At 49.2% G+C, this 19120-nt stretch overlaps 1 protein-coding gene across 1 annotated transcript in view; it reads right to left on the reverse strand.

The window, feature by feature from the left end:
* Positions 1-94: 94 nt before the first annotated feature.
* OTUD5 (OTU deubiquitinase 5) overlaps positions 95-19120 on the reverse strand; it is a gene marked incomplete at its 5' end in the record, with an annotated part of 25587 nt that continues 6561 nt past the window's right edge. Inside the window, 8 exons of the mRNA XM_024769239.1 lie at positions 95-747; positions 1062-1175; positions 1264-1465; positions 2943-3146; positions 6676-6824; positions 6921-7077; positions 7165-7229; positions 15268-15361. Coding sequence (XP_024625007.1) covers positions 626-747; positions 1062-1175; positions 1264-1465; positions 2943-3146; positions 6676-6824; positions 6921-7077; positions 7165-7229; positions 15268-15361 — 1107 coding nt within the window. The remainder of the gene's footprint in view (positions 748-1061; positions 1176-1263; positions 1466-2942; positions 3147-6675; positions 6825-6920; positions 7078-7164; positions 7230-15267; positions 15362-19120) is intronic.

Consider the following 19120-nt stretch of genomic DNA (forward strand, 5'->3'; position numbering starts at 1 on the left):
CACATCTTCGTGCCCCGTGGCCTGCCTGCCCCCAAACCAGAGAGATGCCACTTTCATAGAGCCAGTGCTGTTGTCTACATCACTTTTTGATTGGTTGATTTTGTAAGATAAAAGTAACGTTTTAATAAAGAAAAAGTTCAACATGGAAGGCTCAGACATTCTTGGGGTACTGGGAAGGGGATTTTCCCACTTCTTCCTCCCACCTCCCCGGCATCATTTGTGGTGGGGTGACAAGTTTCTGATCTTGGAAGGAATCGGGGACAAGGAGACTTTCCTCTGTCTGAATGTCTCTCCTCAGGGGCTGCCTGGCTGCCAGTTGGTTTGTCTCTGTGTGCCTCTCGCCTACCTTCAGCACCCTTGCCCGAGTCCCCTGTGGAATGCAGGGATGGTGCTGTGCAGGGGGCAACAGGGCACATCAGCTGGCGAAGAGACAGGTGATGATGGTGGTGGCAGCGATGAGAGGGCGCGCAGGGTGGGCTAGCCGGAGGGAAGTGGGGAGGAGTGAAAGGAGGGGAGAGAGGGAAGAAGGAAGAAGGCAAGAGGGAAGAAAGCCAAAGAAGGTGGGGTGGCACCAGAGGGCAGGAGTGTGGGGGTTGGGAGATGGTCTCCAGTCTCTGGGTCTCCATCAACTCTTGTCTGGGGGTGGGTCTCTGTGCACTTTGTTTTTCTTCATACTGTCTAAGTATTCCTGTTGGGACACTGCCAGCACCGACGCTAGGATCTCATCATCATCCCAGTCGTTCAGGCCTGCTGGGCAAGAGGAAGGGAAAAAGGATGACAGAGCACTTTAAAGCCTGCCTTCTCCTTGCCCTTTGCTGATCCCTGGCTCTGGAGAGATCCCATTCAGGCCCCCATCACTCTTTTCTCTAAGGAGAAGACTCCTCTGGGCCTACAAAACCCCACTCAGATCCGCCTCTGGGACAGACTCTTGGACCTGAAAAATTCTCTTTTCCTGGGGAGATGGCCAGAGGCCCAAGAAGCCCCCTTTGCAGGACAAGCTGGTTCTGCCATCTCTCCCCAACTCCCAGCTGGCCCCTGGACCATAGACAGAGGAGGCTTACCAAAGGCAGAGGGGGACATCTGCTGAATGAGGGCCCGGCACTCCAGAGTAGGGTAGAGGGACACGAGGGGAGAAGTAGCCCGGTCGGCCCCTGTCGAAAACTGGCTGCTCGTACCTGGGGCAGATGGACAGTCAGAGGCAGGGCTCAGGACCTAGGCAGGACCTCCTGACCCCTGCATGCTCCCTATCAGCAAGTCACTGACCTGGTGCACAGGGTGAAGGAGGTTTGGCAAGAGCTAAGACAGTGCCTGGGGAAGGAGGCTTGATGCCCAGCTCGGCATGCAGCTCAGGGTGCTCGGGTGACGAGGCTGAACTCCGCTGCCTTGGGGACCGGCTGGTCCACTCCTCCAGACCACTGGAGGCTGCTGCTGTGGCAGAGCTGCACGTGGCGCTGGCTTTCCGGGGCTGCAGTGAGCAAGGATGAGGAGGTAAAGACCAATACCAGTCGCAACCCTCCTCTGCCCCATTCCCAAAGGGCTCGCTCCCTCCCAGGATCCTGGCTATGATATAGCTTCTACATAGGCCACCACCATTCCTGTTCACACAATGGACCACAGGGTGAAGGTAAACTCTTTTAAAGCCCCTCTCACACCCTTACAGCCAATCTGACAGGAAACCTGTTACCTCCACCTTCAAAATAGATCCAGAATCTATCCCCTTCTCACCCCCTCCCTTGCCAGCACTGTCATCAGTCACCAGAACTGCTATGGTAGCCTTCTCCTTTTTGGTCCCCTGCTTTCACCCTTGCCCCCCAGAGTCCATTCTACACTCAGCAGTCAGGAGGATCCTGTTAAATCCTAAGTCAGATCCCACTCTTTCTCTGCTCACAACCCTCTCATGGCTTCTGCCTCATTCAGAAAAAAAGCCAAAGTTCTCACCACAGCCCACAAGCCCTTTCCAATCTGGCCCCACCGCCTTCCGACTCCATCTACTACTACATTCTCTTCTGCCACAATGGCCTCCAGGCTGCTTCTGAATCACACCTGGTGTGCACTTACTTCAGGGCTTTTGCTCTAGCTGGCCCTCTGCCTTCCCTGGCATAGGCACTTAATCCCCTCACCTCTGCAAGCTTTTGCTCAAATCTCACCTGCTCTGAGGCCAACCCTGACCATGCTATTTAATACTGTGAACTCCCAGCCCCACTCAGTCCTACTCATCCCCTTTATCCTGCTCTACATCTTTCACGCACACCACCCCTCAATTAATTTATTCATTATGTTTATTTTGTTCCACTCTGCATAAATGTAAGTACCACAAGTACAGGGATCTGGGACTGCCCGGCTCACCAATGTACCCCTATACACTGAGAACAGTGCCTGCAATAAATATTTGTTCAACGAATTACTCAGCTCTTGCCAATGTCTATTAATCACTCTAAACTCCTTGTGATTCCTCAAATGCCTGGCTGTCATGCCCCACTCCCTGCCCTAAAAATTCAACCTTTCTGTGTGGAGACTGACCAGAGCCCTCACCTTCACTGGTCTCCCAGCCAGGGTCAAGGGTCCCACTGATGCATGTGTTTCCCTTAACAGACAGAATCACTGAGGGTGGAGTGGGCCAGACCTGATTTTACATTCTCAGCACACAGCCTGCCACACAAGAACATTCAGCAAGAGCCTGTCCCTCTGAAACTATCCATGAACCCTGCATGTCACCATCAGTGGCTGCCCTCCCTCACTCCTTAAAAGAGCTAGTTCTGCACAAACGTTGAGAGTTCTAAGGCACAATGCCAAGACTAAGGCCAAGATAAGGTACAGACGGGGCTGGGAGCTTCCTTCTCTCCCAGATGCCAAAACTGCTTAGTTTTTTTCTGCCTGTCTGTGGGCAGAACGTGGGAATTAACAGGTTCTTAGCCAGGCTAGTGACAGACCCCAGGACCCACCTGGCTGGGGCCACGGACTTGGCGAGCCTGTTTCTCCTGATCCCTCAGCCACTGCAGGTAGGACTCGCGAGCCACCTGCTCCTCAATGGCCTCATTTGTGGCCTCCCAGTCTGTGGCCCGCTTCTTGTCTTCCAGCATCTGCTGTTCAATCCACGACTCCTCCGATGTTTTTATGGCATTCTTCATCAGGGACTGCTCTGCAAACTGCAAGGAGTGGGGGAGGAACAGTGATGTGGGTGACACTCTGAACTCTGGCCAAGAGCCAGAACTGGCTCAGGGAGGTGGGCCCACAGGCCCGCAAGAGAGGAGGCACAAAGGCAGGTACTCTTACTAAGCAACCCCCTGGGCAGGCTGCCTATTCATCAGGGGCTGGGGGAAGGCAGGTTTGGGTCGTGGGACGTGTCATTCCAAACTCCTATACTCAGAAGCTCTGCTCCCAACCCCAAGACACCTCAACTGAAGTACTAAGTCTGGGGCAGTCAGGTGTCCTCCAGCCAGGGCTAGAATTTAAAGAAGCCTCACCCAGTGACGACTCAGTTGTTGAGGTCTTCCTCACCTACGCCCAGATGGGATAAGGAGAAAAGATCACCCGAGAAGTGAGCTCTGTGTGCACAGGGTAGAGGGACTATTGGGGCATTTAACTGGACAAGAGAACAGTGTCAGCATGGTGTGAGGTGCTGTGAGTTGTGGAACACTGTGTGAGAGTGTTCTCTGTCAGGCTGTGAGACATAACAGATTTTTAAAAACGGAATAATGAAAAGTATCAGTGCATATCCCAGGGAATAAATGTGAAGTATTGTTCAGTGAAACTTATTTTAATGCACATATACACACCACACACCAATGTGTGCATGCACTAAGTAATGATGTAAAATGTAATTTTTTACCCATGGATAACAGTCCAAAAAGAATGTAAAACTCTGTTAGAATAAGGGGAAAAAATCTAAACACACAACTTCAAAGAAGATATACAGATGGCAAATAAGCACATGAAAAGATGCTCAACACCATTTGTCATTAGGAACTGCAAATTAAAAATAACAACAAGGTACCCATCAGTCAAAGATATCAGTAAGAACTATAGCTTCATGTAGATATGGATGGTTACATATAGAAATATTTCTAGATACGTATATACACACAGGTTAGTATATACACATATACTTCCTTGTTTTGTCAGCTGAAAGGGCCTAGAAACAAGGATACCCCAATAGCAAGGAGCAAACTCAGCACCCAGATGCTGGTTTCCAATAACATTCTCCAATAAAAGGAACTAGGACTCCTTGGAGAAATGGCTGGTTCTAGAAATGGGGCAGGAAATATACAAGGTGAGCCTGGAGCACCTTGTAGTGCCAGAAAGTAAGTATTCAAAACAAAATAAAACAGGGACTGCCCTGGTGGCGCAGTGGTTAAGAATCGCCTGCCAATGCAGGGGACACGGGTTCAAGCCCTGGTCTGGGAAGATCCCACATGCCGCGGGGCAACTAAGCCCGTGCACCACAGCTGCTGAGCCTGCGAACCACAACTACTGAGCTTGCGTGCCACAACTACTGAAGCCCGTGTGCCTAGAGCCCGTGCTCTGCAACAAGAGAAGCCACTGCAGTGAGAAGCCTGTGCACTGTAACGAAGAGGAGGCCCCGCTCGCTGCAACTAGAGAAAGCCCGCGTGCAGTAACGAAGACCCAACACAGCCAAAAATAAATAAATAAATAAATAAAGTAAAATAAATAAATAAATAAAAGAAAAACGAACAAACCAAGAAACACCCCACGCTCCCAAAACACACCACCACAATGATGGGGGTATGTCAGAGACACAGGAACCAACAAAAGGAGCTCCCAATAGCCAAAATTGGAAAAATCTGAGCATCAAATAAAAATACTATTGGATTATAACCCAAAGTGTAAAAGTATTAAAGATATACCCATCAGTCCACAATGACACAAATGATTGAATAAATTAATAATGGAGGATAAGAGACAAATCTCCCTTGCAGAAGAATTCCAAATAATTTATGTAGATACTCTGCTCTCAAGAAGGGATTGAAGCCGGGCTCTCGGCAGTTAAAGCACGAGTCCTAACCACTGGACTGCCAGGGAATTCCCTAACCCCACTTCTTAAGTGTGGGCTGTAAATGACTTCCTTCCAAACAGTACAGCATGGAAAAGGGGGTGGTGTGGGGGAAGACTAATTTTACAGTGGAGAAAACTTGATAAACACTACTTCTGCCAGATGATCAAGGTCGACATCAACAGTTATAAATCACGTTCACAGTATACACTGTTGATATGATGTGATGAGAACGGCACTTTACCACTGTGATCCTCCTCCCTGAAGCCCACAGCCCCAGTCTAACCATGAGAAAAACATCAAATTCCGAAAGAGAAACATCCTACAATATAGCTGACCAGTACTCCTCAAAACTGTCAATGTCACCAAAAACATGAAAGTGTGAGAAGCCATCACAGACAGGGGAGCCTAAGGAGATATTATGACTTTAGTTAATAATGATGCGTCAATATTGGTTCATATATTGTAACAAATGTATCACAGTCATCTGATATGTGAATAATAGCAAAAATGTGTGCAAGGGGGAGCAGGGTATATGGGAACTCTTTACTATCTTCTCAATTTTTCTGTAAATCTAAAACTATTCTAAACAAGTCTACTAAAAAAAAAACTTAGGGCACTCACATTTTTAACAAAAGGAAAAAGAAAAGATACATATGATCAAACCACAGAAAGTCACGGATGAATCTTAAGTGTACGGTGTTACTTGAAAGAAGCCATTGGAAAAACTACATACTGTTATGATTCCAATTGTATGACATTCTAGAAAAGGCAAAACTATAGAGTCTGTAAACAGATCAAAAACAAGGAAATTCAGAAAAACTGTCAAAGAAATATGGTCTTTAGTTAATATATCAATATTGGTTCATTAAGTATGACAAATACACTATGCTAATACGTTAATCATAGGAGGGTATATGGGAATTCTATAATCACAATAATTACATAAATCTAAAACTGTTCTGAGATTAAAAATTTAAAAAACAAAACCAAAAAACCTTTATGCTAGAGGGTGTGTTGGTGTTAGGGTGTGTTTCCTAAAATGAGGCAGGAGCACTTTCTGTTTGTAGGAAGTGAAACCTGAATAGAAGATACCAAAATCCCCAGCAGACAACTGTTTATGAGACAGAGAATCAGAATCTGTCACTGTGTGCTGAGAAAATGTACTGCCACCTTCTGAGCACCTATTAGGCACCAGGCCCAGTGTTAGGCACTTTCTGTATCGGCCAAGCTACCAGTCAAATTACTTGTACAATCTGCCTTAGGTCCCAAGCCAGTAAGTTGTGGGGCCAGGTCTACACTCCAAGTCTCTGTGACCAAAGTTGTCTGTACCTGCTGAGGTTCGGAGGAGGATCCGTGTGGGTGCCAAGACACCCAGACCAAGCCCTGGTTCACAGTTCCCAAGTGTGACTCCATATCCCCAAATGCCAACCCTTAACAGGCACAAAAGATGGGTGAGCCAGCTCAGACAGGCAAACCAAGACCACAGAATGAGCCCTGAGAGATCACCTTGGGTAACTTCCTAACTTCACAGAGGTGAGACCTTACGGGCGACTCAGAGAGGGGACAGGATATTTTTGTGGGCTAGGGGCAAAACTGAAACTCCAACAGAGATTTCTGGTCTCTACATCCAGCATCCATTCTGGGCACGGGGACCTGCTTACCCCCGGTTTGAATGATGGCAGGCCCAGCCCCACGCCAATGGTGGCCTTGTTAGGATTCACCACTGAATTGTAGTGGATATTCCGATGGTAGCTGACACGGATGGGTTCATCCTCATTTTGATGGATCCCATGGAATGTGTTGATGGGTTCTGCAGAGAAAGAGAAGGAGGGAGCATCCACAATGGGCTGGGTGGGGCAGGCTCGGACCAGGCGTGATCAGTCGCTCACCAACACCACAGAAGTACCTGTGCTGTACTGGTACACCTCCACGGGCCGGTTGTACATCTCTGCCATGGCCTGCATCTCAATGTGGTTGCCATGGCAGTTGTTTTTCCGCTTCCGGTTGATGTAGGTGGTAAAGTCCTCTGTGACATAGTTAGAGAAGTAGTCGGCATTCTTCATCTGCAGAATAGATCAGAGGAGCAAGCTCTATGTGGAGAAGAGATCCTCCCACTCTGCCCCCACCCCAAGGTCTCTGCAAGGTCTCACCAGATAGTCCATGCAGTGCTTTCGCACAACCTCATGCATGTCCTGGTCTCCATACACCTGGTCAGCTGTGGGGACAGAAGGAGAGGCTGGGGTCAGAGCTGCCACCAAAGAAGAGTTCTGAGTCACAGAACATCCTTGGGGGTGGAGGGCTGGGGGCCAGGGAAATGCCCTTTCCTACCCTAAGGCATGGAGAGTTCTTGGCCTTGTGGGCTGGAATAGGGTCATGAAAAAAGAGGCAGGCAGGGACAGTCTTTAAGAACAAGAGTACAGGTAAGAGGGACACAACCACAGGCCTCTTGAGCAGATGACTTTGTCAACAAACATTTTAAATCCCTAAGTGGCCTTAAGCACCTTCAATTCCACATACACCCCCTTCACTTTTCACGTGAGGAAACTGAGGCTCGGGGAGTTTGTGGCTTGACCAAGGTCACACAGAAGTCAAGTCTGTGACAGATTCAATTCTATAATTCAGTTTCCTGACTCTCAGGAGTCAGTATGGCCTTTATAAGGTTTAAAAAAAAGGAAAGGAAAGGAAAGGAAAAACAACTGGGCTCTAAGCCCAATTCTGCTAGGTACTAGTGAGCAAAATGACCAGAGGCAAATGACCCAAGTGTTCTGACCTTCATATGCCTCACGTGTAACATGGGATGGAGCTGGATGACTTCCTGGCAGGCCTCTCGTGGGATTAATGAGATAATAGGTGTGAAGTGACTAGCACTGGGTTTGGGACAGAGCAGTCACTCAGAGCCCCCTTTCCTGTAGTGGGGCCTGAACGTGCAGTACTGTGAAGGTGATAGAGGTGAGTAAAATCCTGCCCCTATCTGCAAGAAGCATGTATTCTATAAGAGAGATAAGACACATATGCACCTAACTTAAGCTTAATTCAGGAAAGGCAGCCTGTGGCCCAAATGGTCCAGGCATTATAGGGTTTTGGTCACAATAAGAACTAGGCTCCCTCTGCCTCACTTAAGGATGTTCAAACATGCTGTTCCCTTTTCAAGACATTATTTCCATCCTCCTTGTCTGCCTACTTATCAAATATCAATGTATTCTTAAAACAGTTCCCCACCCTCCAGGAGCACCTCTATCACCAGATTTATCAAAGGTGCGTACAGACTTCATCTGCCTGATCACACTGGGTTCCCACTGAGGGCAGAGGGCAGTTCACATCCAAGTCCACCCCCAGCTCAGAGCCTGATGCAGTGCAAGAAATTGGGAACAGTTTGCTGAGTGGATGGGAAGGCTGCGGGAGCCAGGGAGCCTTCTCCCTGAGAAATTAAAGTGGGCTTGAAGATGAGGCACGCCTTATGTCCATTGGCTAAGACGAAGAGGGAATTTCCCTTTGTCTCCCCGGAGGACCGTTGCTCTGACGGGATCTCCCTGGGGCACTGGGGCAGGGGCAGGGGCAGGTCCTGCAGGGAACACTGCAGAGTTCTTCCATGACAGCCAGTCTACCTCTGTGAAGAATCGCTAGAAGAACGCCTTTGCTGCCCTCCCCTTCCTTCCCTGGAGGGTTATGTGAGATAAGGAGAAAAAGGTCGCTCTGAGATCGAAAACGGGGCCCATGCCTGTCTCACGTCCTCCTGGAGGTGCAGAGACCTAAGAGGGATGGGGAGTGGGGGCTGTGAAGGCGCAAAGGGGTAGTCCCTTCACCGATGTAAACAAGGATGTGGGTTCTGCGGCCACACTCTCCCCTGCCCCACCCCCCAGCAGCACTTCCAGCAAGTCACATGCCCTGTGCACAGGCTGGGGGCCCCCTGTCGCTGCCTTTCTTAGAAGCCAGGACCACAGAACCCGCTGTGGCTGCCGGAGCTGCCCGAGGAGCTATTTCTGTAGAATAAACTTGGGGTGCCAAAGAGGCAGTGCTGTCAGCAGCTGCAGTAAACAGGAACTGAGACAGGAGTGAAGAGGTTAAAAAATAGGGGTTGGTCTGTCAGGCTCAGGGAGGTGGCTGAGATGTTCCTAGGGAAGGGTCAACAGGCATTTCCAGGCCTGGGAGGTAGATCTACCCGACCTAGATGCGAGATGCAAGAAGTTGGGGGAAAGAGGGGAGACTGTGAACAGGGAAGGGAGTTGGGGGAGAACCTTCCCATGAGGGTCCCCCCATTGCCCTGTCACTGACTCCTTTGCCTGACAGAAAGGCTCTTCTGCCTCCTAGCTATGTGGCACTGGAAAAGGCCTTTAACCAAGCTATGTGGCACTGGAAAAGGCCTTTAACCACTCTGGGCTGCAATGTCCTTATCCATAAAGTGGGGGAGATAACTCCTCTTCCTCTCATGGGGCGTTGTTAAGACTACAGGGGATGGTCTGTCGAACACCTAAAGCATACTAGGTGTTCAAGAGACAGGGCTCCGTTTGTCATAAGGAGGACGATGACTCCTTCAGATAGCTAGCCACCCACAAGTCAGCTAGAATGTCACCGGAACCACTTATTAAGCCCTTCCTCATTTCTGTTGCACTTCATCAGCCAGAGGAAAGCCCCAAACTCAAAGTCTAGGTTGTCCCTCCTCATGAAGGCAGAACTGGTTCTCTACCTTTGCTGAATCCAAAGGTCCACAAGCCTACATTCTGTGCCTGTAGTTCAAATCTTCAGCAACCAAACAGGCCTCATAAAATGGGTTCCTTACATGTGGGCAAACTATGACCTTCTCTACTTATCTATAAAATGTAAAATACCACCTTCTCTACGGTACATGTATTTAATCACAGCTTTTGGGAGGGGGGAACCCACCTCACTGGTTATAAGATGTACCCTAGTTTGGGGATCATCAACATGGAAGAAAATGTGCATCTCTGAACCAAGGAAACAGAGCAACAGTACCTTGCCAATGAGGGAGAGTAGAAGGATCTTTTGAATGACATAAGGCAGGAAAAACACCCAGTGCAGGGCTAAGAACACAGAAATCCTCACTCAGGAGATGCTTGTCTGATTTTGCCAGCCCTACCTCTGTCCTCCAGGAAGCCCTCCTCCTCCCGAGAAGGTGGCACATGGAGCCAGGGGCTGAGCTGGATTTCCCTGTGGGGTCTAAGGTGGAGGGAAAGGGCCCAATGGTCCTGCAGAGGTAGGGGAATTCACAGCACTTGTTTTGATAGAAACCGAAACTCCTCCTCTTGCTGACACTGCACTTGGCAATCTGCACCTGCTCTCCCCTCCCAGAGTCCAGCTGAAAGGGGGTCCCCACTACCTCACCTCTGTCCCCAACCAAATAGGGCTCAGAAATCCTCAGTACAATACTACAGTTGGTTCCACCAAGGCCTTTTCACATTCTAACTCATTCCATTCTTACCCAAAAAACCCCTACTTTACACAGGACAGATACTGAGGTACAGAAATGTGGCATAGTTGGCCCAAGGTCACACATTTGGGAGGTTGAAGGAGAGGCCAGGCTTTCAAGGTGTAACTGGTAACTTCAAGCACTGATGCCCCAGGTGACATTACCACCACTCCCAATCCAGCTATCACTTTAGCCACCTGACTCTCTAGGCCAGGCCTGATCCTGACTGCCTCAGTTTCCCCACCAGCACAAGCAGGAATCAGCTGGAACGCAGGAAAGGCCTGAAAGTGGGCAGAGATTACAGGTATCAGGGGCTGTACCCCTCACTAGGGCCACAGAGGTCAGCATGAACTATCCCTCCCCACACCCTACTTCTGTCCTTTCTCTGAGCATACAGAGACGCCAGCATAGAAATGCATATGTGCATGCACACAACCAGCAGATCCTGCCAAAGATGTTCCCTGAGGCCAAATACTCACACAACAACCCTCACAACTGCAGAGAACTATTGCATCCAACAAATAGATGCCCTTGCCACCAACCAGGAAAGACTGAAGGCTGGACAAGATACGAGGCTGTACAAACTGAGGACCCCTCCACACCTCCTTCCTAGCCTTTGCCACGGGGCCTGATGGGAGGGGGGAATAGCCAATGGCTCTAACAGACTTGTCTCAACCTCCCTCCCCTGCTGCCTGGGGGAAGGTCCCCCAAAATGTAGTCACTATTTTTTGAGGAATTATGTGGAAGAGCAAGACAGGAGAGTCTGGACTCTCTAAAGAGTTTAAGGGGAACTTCATTGGAGGTCCAGTGATTAAGACTCCATGCTGCCACTGCAGGGGGCATGGGTTCAATCCCTGGTCGGGGAACTAAGATCCCACATACTGCGTGGTGCAGCCAAAAATAATAGTAATAAATTAAAAAATAAATAAATAAAGAGTTTAAGTACAAGGCCCTACAATTTGTTTTAGAGGCACCTGGGGATTACCTCCCTACCAGGCTGCTGCCTGCCTGCCTGCCTGCCTACCTGCCTGCTGGAAGAGCCACAGCGAGTTCCACTGAGGACAGAAAAGGAAGCTTGGTGTGTGCAGGGAAATCTAAAAACAAACCACACGAATGTGTGTACAAAGCAGTAGGGGGAGACAGGACCTGCTCTATTCCCTGCTTCTCTCCTGGCCCAGTGGGAACCCTGGCCCCACTGAGGAGATGAACCCAAAATAAGGCCTCACCTGCCTGTCAAGCAGCTGTGGTGCATACCTGGCCTGTGGCCCCAGCTACCCCAACTGGCACACCCTCAGCAGGGGAGACAGCAGAACTCAGCCCTCTCAATAGCCTGGTCTCTGAGATGCCTGCTCCTCTACTCAAGAATGCCCATTGCAGGACTCCCCTGGTGGTCCAGTGGTTAAGAATCTGCCTTCCAATGCAAGGGACGTGGATTTGATCCCTGGTAGGAGAACTAAGATCCCACATGCCGCAGGGCAGCCTGCATGCCACAAATAGAGAGCCTGCGCGCCACAACGAAAGATCCCGTGCACTGCAACTAAGACCCGATGCAGCCATAAATAAATAAATAGATAGACAGATAGATAGACAGATAAATAAAATGCCCACTGCAAAGATGGGAACACTGAAGGAGGCAGGGCAGAGAGAGGTCAACAGAAGCTGGTGTACATGGTGGCCCATGGGATTCTTCCCCTTCTGGCCTGGTTCAACCTCAAACACCAATGTTCTGATACTGGCTGTGTGACCTAGATAATAAGGCCCTGACTTCCTCTTAAGGCCTATTTCCCTTTTATAGAAGAGTCAAAATTGATCTAAGATCCATTCCTCCAATGCTGATAGTCCATGTTCCAAGACTAAAAGGTCCAGAGCAGTGGGCCTCGCTAATGTTTCTGGGCCCCATCACTGTAACGTGCACAGTCCCAGCTGTATCCCCAAGGCCCACGCAGACACACGCACATGTGGCTGCCACCCTGCCCACAGAGGCTGAGGCCAAGGCCAAGACCAGGGCCAGGGCCAGGACCAGAGGTTTTTGCTGAGTCAAAGCCATATAGAGAGAGGGAGGGAAGAGAGATGCAGACTCACGTTTCCAGGAGGAGGTTATCTGAGCATAGCAGGGGCAGGGTGGACCACAGGATACCTCTGGGACCCAGGCTCCCAATTCCACTCCACCCAAGCCTGTGCCAATGCTCATGAGTTCCCAACAGGTGGTGGTGGAAAAGAGAACTGGGCACAAGCAGTGGATATTGGTTCACACTGGGGACACCCAGACCTCAGAGGTAAAACAGAGGGTAGAAACCCACCTGCCTCAGGATTCCTAAGAGTAGAGGACCACAGGTTCCTAGTTGGAAGAAGTAAGACCCAGAGAGGTCAAGGAATAAAGCCAAGGTCACCCAGCCAGTTGACAGCTAAGCTAAGAAGCTAGGGCTTCCCTAGGGTCATAGAAAGAATGTGTCCTTTGGATACCTCTTGGTTCCCATGCAGTTCTGCCACTAATGACCCTGAGCATGTCACTTCCCTTTCCTGAGCCTCAATCTTCTCATCTGTCTCATTGGATAATGATCGCAATTTTGCAGGTGAACCTGAAGCACCCTGAGGAATGCCTAGCAATCACTCGGGGTCAAGGAACGACACAGTGGTCTCTATGTTGGTCCCCCCTCCAATTCCAGCCCTCAGTTACGTGGTCCTTCTACTATTCAATATGTGGCAGCCTGTAGCCCTTCTCAGCAGAGCCTAGGGTAACTACCACCTGTCCCTGTCCCAAGCTAGGCTGGAAGCAAAGGGGCAGCAGAAAGCTTGAGGATAAAGTCCCCTTCCCAGGCACATGTCCTGTGCACTCTGCCCCAGGGAAACCTCAAGGTGAGGCCTAGAGACCCCGGGATCATGTACTTCTCAGGGAGAGGCCGTGGGGCTTCTGAGGTTTTACGAAGAAAACCCAAGGGCAGCCCAGTCAGAGGAAATGTGTAGCCATAGTGCTGATAGGGAAAGGCCTTCAACCTGTCATGGTCAGCTCTTCCTGTAAACTTAGGCCCCTTACTGGAAGGCCCCAATGAGGGGGAAGGGTCAGAAGGTGTTTGGGGAGAACAGCTAGATGGACACACACTTAAATTTTGTTCTTGACATGGGTTACTGCCAAGCCAGGTCCTCACCAGGCCCAAGGTCTGCCTCAAAGACCACCCAAGATCCAGATGCCCAGCTGCATTCTCTGACCCTCACTCCACCAGCAGCCTTGCTTACCCCACATTCAACCTAAGGTCTCGGCACAGGCCTAACACCTAATGGGCCCCCACATCTTCTTTCTTTGCCTTCCTTTGGTCCAAGATGCCCCCAAACCTAGCTCTTTCTCTAGGAAACATCCCAGGGAGAACATGGACTTGAGCCACAGGGATAGGAAGGTTGGAGTTTTCCCAGCCCAGCAGATTCCATTGCCTGAACCTCTTCTGCTTGGTAGAATAGGGAGGCAACCAGTCATCCCACCTAACTTTCTTTCACCCACTCAAACATTTGTGGCTCTGAGGCACCACTAATAATAGCATTCAAGCTTTATCAATGCTATTGTTCCATGAGAGTCTACCAAGTCAGGCACTAAAGGGATTTACTAAAGTAATCTCATTTAACCATTATAATATGACATCTTTTAGCCTCATGGTACACAGGTACCTGAGATACAGAAAACAGGCTCAGGGAAAAAAGAGGGGCTTGCCCAGGGGCACACCAAGAATCAGTGGTAGAGCCAGAAGTGGAGCCTGAGTCAGTCCAGCCCACCAACAGACATGATGGGTCTGTACAGACTAAGAGAATAGCAGACCCAGAAGGGATTCAATGAGCCCTTCAGAATCAACACCATTCACAGATGGGAAAATGGAAGTTATGAGTCAGGGGAAGAACTAGAAGAAAGGGCTTCTGACTCCCAGCTCAAAGCTCCTATTGGAGGGCACTTTTCCTTCGGAGATATCAGAGCTCCAAAGGGAGGATCAGATCACACTCCCAGCTTCCTTTGGACACCAGCACAGGACCTCACAATTGCTTGTTGAGTCAGAGATTCAGAGCCAGAGAAGCTTCAAAGATCTAGCTCAGACTGGATAGTAGATGGTATTAAGGAATTATTAATTTTGCTAGGTATGATAATGGCATTTTTGTTATGTTAAAAGAGAAAGAGAGGACCCTTATCTGTCAGAGAAACATACAGAAATATTTACAAATGAAATGATCCATGATGGGGTTTTGCTTTAAAAATACTCATTTCAGAAGAGTAAAAAAGAGTGGGTGGGGTAGTGATGAAACAAGGCTGGCAATATGTTAACGATTATTTTGAAGATGAATGATGGGTACATGAGGGTTCACTATTCTTCTTTCGTGTAAGTTTAAAAAAAGTTCTATGATTCCAGGGCGACAGCTGTGTGCTGCAGTTAAGAGGCCTCAGACTAACCTAACCCAGACTCCGACTCCCGACTGTTCTATGTACTTCTGACCCTAGGTAAGTCATTCCCTATTTCTGAGATGTTTTTCTCATCTAACAACTGGAAGCAATAGTCCTACACTTACCTAGCTTGGAGGAGAATTAAAAGGGTTTCCTGTAGTGTCTGACAGAGAAATGTGTCCCTAAGTAATGTTACTTTCTTTACCACTATTATTGCTGTTATTACTCTCATACCACCATACTGCCTCATGACTGAGGGCTAGAGGCCAGACACTAACTTGAGGCTGGGGCCTGGAGTCCCTAAAAGATCAGCTAACTCTGCCCCCAACTCTGTCACACGGGTTACTCCTGACAACTGGGACACAGCTCAGGGGCAGCCCTAGGCCCTTGAAGGCTGAGGCAGAGACTCACCTACAGCCCGGAAGAGACAGGCGCCGTCCTCCTTCATCTGCTTGATGATGAAGCCCTTCTTGTCTCGCAAGGCCTTTTCAAACCAGTGCTCCTGCTGGAGGGAAGAGGTGGGGGTCAGCAACAGGAAAGGCCTGTACCCTCGCCCCAGGGCCCTGCCCCTGAGCTCGCAAGGGGCCCAGATGATTGACTGAGAGGACAATGGGCAGGGTCCAGTTCTCTGCCCTGCTTGACAACTCTATGTGCATGTGAAGCAGGAGGAGACCCTTTCTTTTAGGGAATCAGTCACTGTGTGAGCAGACTTGCTCCCAGAGGGGTCTCAGCTGCCCTAAGAGCAGAAGCCCCATCTGTATTCTGACCACTGCTGACCATGCTGAGAATCCAGTGTTGGGCCTTCCCCTAGGCAGCCAGAGGCCCAGACCCAGCAAGTGCCTGGGGGGGAAAACCTGGCTCTACCTCGAGGAGTTTCACCTGGGGACCCTCTAGTCACTTAGGGTAGGGGAGATGTTTAGGAGGGAGTGACTGGCAAGAGTCTAGTTCCTGAGCTCCACATACAGCTAGGGAATTCCAAGATATACTGTATAAGGCAAAACATATGCAAAGTATGATCTCACTTGTGATAGAACACATTTAACATATATATATGCATATGTATACAAACACACATGCACACAAAGTTGGGAAGACTTTACACGACAAAATATTATCCCCAAATGTTGGTATTACAGATGATTTTACTTCACCACCTCCTTTATAAAAAGAGGTATACGATACCTTACCCAAAATTCCAAACTTCTAAAAGCTTTTAAAACCAAGTCTTTATCTAACTCATATAGCATCACAATCCGACCTGAGTTGACAAGAACCCATTTATTCCAGCTAGAGGCGAATATTCAAACATTTCTATGCAGAAACATTCAGGTGTTTGACTATGAGGTGCGGCTATAGACCCCACGGGAGGTGTTACATAATACACAGTACACATACCAGGTGACTTTCCTAAATTCTGAAATTTTTCTGAATTCCAAAGTACAGCTGGCCCTAAAGGTGTGGGGTTAAGTGAATCTGTACAAGTGTGTATTTTCAGATGTTTTTTAAAAAGATAATGGAGAGGGACTTCCTGGTGATCCAGCGGTTGAGATTCCACGCTTCCACTGCAGGGGGCACAGGTTCAATCCCTGGTCAGGGAACTAAGATCCGGCATGCCGCCTGGCGTGGCTAAAAATGAATGAATGAATGAATGAATGAATGAATGAATAAAGGAGAGATGAATAGGCGGAACATATAGGATGTTTAGGGCAGTGAAACTATGCTACATACTGTAACAGTGGTTACATCATTATACATTTATCCAAACCCATAGAATGTACAACACTAAGAGCAAACCCTAGTGTAAACTATGGGCTTTGGGTGATTATGATGTGTCCATGTAGGTCCAATGATTGTTAACAAATGTATCACTTTGGTGGGGGACACTGATTATGGGGGTGGCTCTGAATGTGGGGGGGGCAGGGGGTATATGGGAACTCCCTGTACCTCCTGCTCAATTTTGCTGTGAACCTAAAACTGCTCTAAAAAATAAATCTATTAAAAAATAACGTCCGTGTCACTTAAAACATGTTTTCCATCTCAAAACAAAACGAACCAGAAGCAGCAGATCTTTCCCAGCCTCCTCGCGCCATCTGCTGGCCACCAGAAGAAGCCAGCCTGAGCCCGCATCAGGTCTAGGGACCAGAAATCCCAAGGCTGCTCCTTGGGGACACGACCCAGCCTAGGGATTTACAGGATCTGGGCTAATGCCAATCAGGCAGAGGAGGTCACCTCTCTGCAGGCCATTTTTAGCCAGCTCAGGTGAGAGAAATTCCTGGCAAAGTAGGAAACACAGGGTTTAGAGGCTAAAAAGCTCTGGGTTCCAACCCCAGCTCTGTCACTCACTTGTTGCATGAGTTCCGGTAAGCTACCTGAACTCTCCAAGCCTTAGCCTATCAAACGGGGGATATGTGATCTGCCCGACAGCTGTCAAGAGGTTCAGAGGGGCTTCAGGACCTGAAAAGGCTTTCTAAACAACATACCATGCACTGGTGAGGTGGTCATCAGTAACAGAAGGGGCAAGACCAGCACAGACAGAGATGACATACAACTGAGAGGCCCTCAGAAAGTCCCAGGTGAGTGGCTAGACAGGAGGGGATGAAGAGAGGGTGACAAGGGAATAGCCAGTAGCCCCACCATCAGGGCCCGCACACCAGGAAGGTGTGGCTGGCTTTCCAGAAATGACAAAGGCACCTGGAAGCTCTTAATGGGCTTCCACAGCACAAACTCTTGTTTGGGTACAACATTCCAGCAGTCCAGGTGTCACTCCTGCCCTGAGGCTGTCACACTGGACTGGCCTACTCCAGCCAGTTCCCCTATCCCTGACCTGCAGGGTCAGCCATCTCCCAGCACCATGGCGCCTGCCCTAGCCAGGGGTCTTCAGCAGGGAAGCTGCAACTATGACTACAACCCCAGACTGGACAGAAGAAGTAGTTCTAAAAAAGCAGGGCACACAGCAACCTCCTGCCCTCAAGGATGGGGGGAAAAGAGATCGAGAGGGGGCAGGGGATCAAAGAGGACGAGAGTGGCTCCTACTTACTCATCCAACAAAGGTTTACGAGGCAGCTACTAAGTCAGACCCTGGGCTGGCAATGAGGACAGAAAAATGAATCAAATTTGGTCTCAACCTCGATAAATTCATAAACTGCTAGAGGGGTGGGGAAATAGGCAATGTCCACACTGAAGTGTGAGCAAGGGCTTTGAAAGAGGTGAACACAGGTGTGCTGTGAAACAGAGGAAGGGACCTGGCCAGTCATTAAGGCTGGCACTTGAGAGGAGGTGCCACCTGGGTAAAGGAGTAAAACACCAAGACCTCCAGAAATGCTTGTTAATTGGATAAGAGATCACTTCTGTCACTCCAGGGATGCCAGAGGCCCAGCAATGAGTTCAGCAGAGCTAAAGTCCTGGATAGGACTAGGCAAGTAAGCAGGGCAGGGCCAAGAAAAAAGATGAATTCGTATTAGCCGAATGCCTGCCCATGCCAGGTGCCAGATGCAAAAGGTGACCTCATTTAACTGTCCTTACCACAGCTCAGGTGGCAGGAAGCATTATCTTCATTTTACAAAGGCAGAAAGGAACTGGGGTTTGGGCACCAGCAAAGCCTAGCGTAAAGGCAACAAGAGAAGCCTCATGAGTCACAGCATGGCGATGTACCTGGCAGCCCATTTGGGAAAATCCTGATTTGTCCTTAAAAATGAAGAAGGCCTGAGCATTCCCCTTGCACAAGCAAGGCTTTGGTACTGGGGCAGCCAGACTGGCATCTGGGCCTGGAACTGGAGGCCAGACCACTAGCCACCCACTGCCTTTGGCACCAGCAGCCTTTAAAGCAGGCTCTGGCTGAAACCCCTTCTCTCTCTCCCTCTGCGGGGAGAAAACAGGGAGGTCATGGTCCTGGGCTCCAAAAAGAGCTTAGAGTCCCAAGAGCTCAGAGCACAGTCTTTTCCTTTCCCCAGCTGGATAGGAGCCTCCAAGGAAAGTGCCAACTTGAGAGTCGTTTAGGAAAATGGCCCAGGAAGGAAGGTCTGGCGGAAGTGAAAGGTGGGAGCTGGCCCAGCCATAAGCTACATCAATGTCCAGGCCTAAGAAAGTCAAACCCAGACCCTGGGACTTCCCTGGCGGTCCAGTGATTAAGATTTTGTGCTTCCACTGCAGGGTTCGATCCCTGGCTGGGGAACTAAGATCCCACATGCCGCGCAGCGCAGTCCAAAAATTAAATTAAAAAATAAATAAAATAAAATAAAAATACAAAAAGCCCAGACTCTGAATC

This window comes from Neophocaena asiaeorientalis, unplaced genomic scaffold, assembly GCF_003031525.2.
Source record: "Neophocaena asiaeorientalis asiaeorientalis breed wild unplaced genomic scaffold, Neophocaena_asiaeorientalis_V1.1 scaffold671, whole genome shotgun sequence".
Lineage (NCBI taxonomy): Eukaryota > Metazoa > Chordata > Mammalia > Artiodactyla > Phocoenidae > Neophocaena > Neophocaena asiaeorientalis.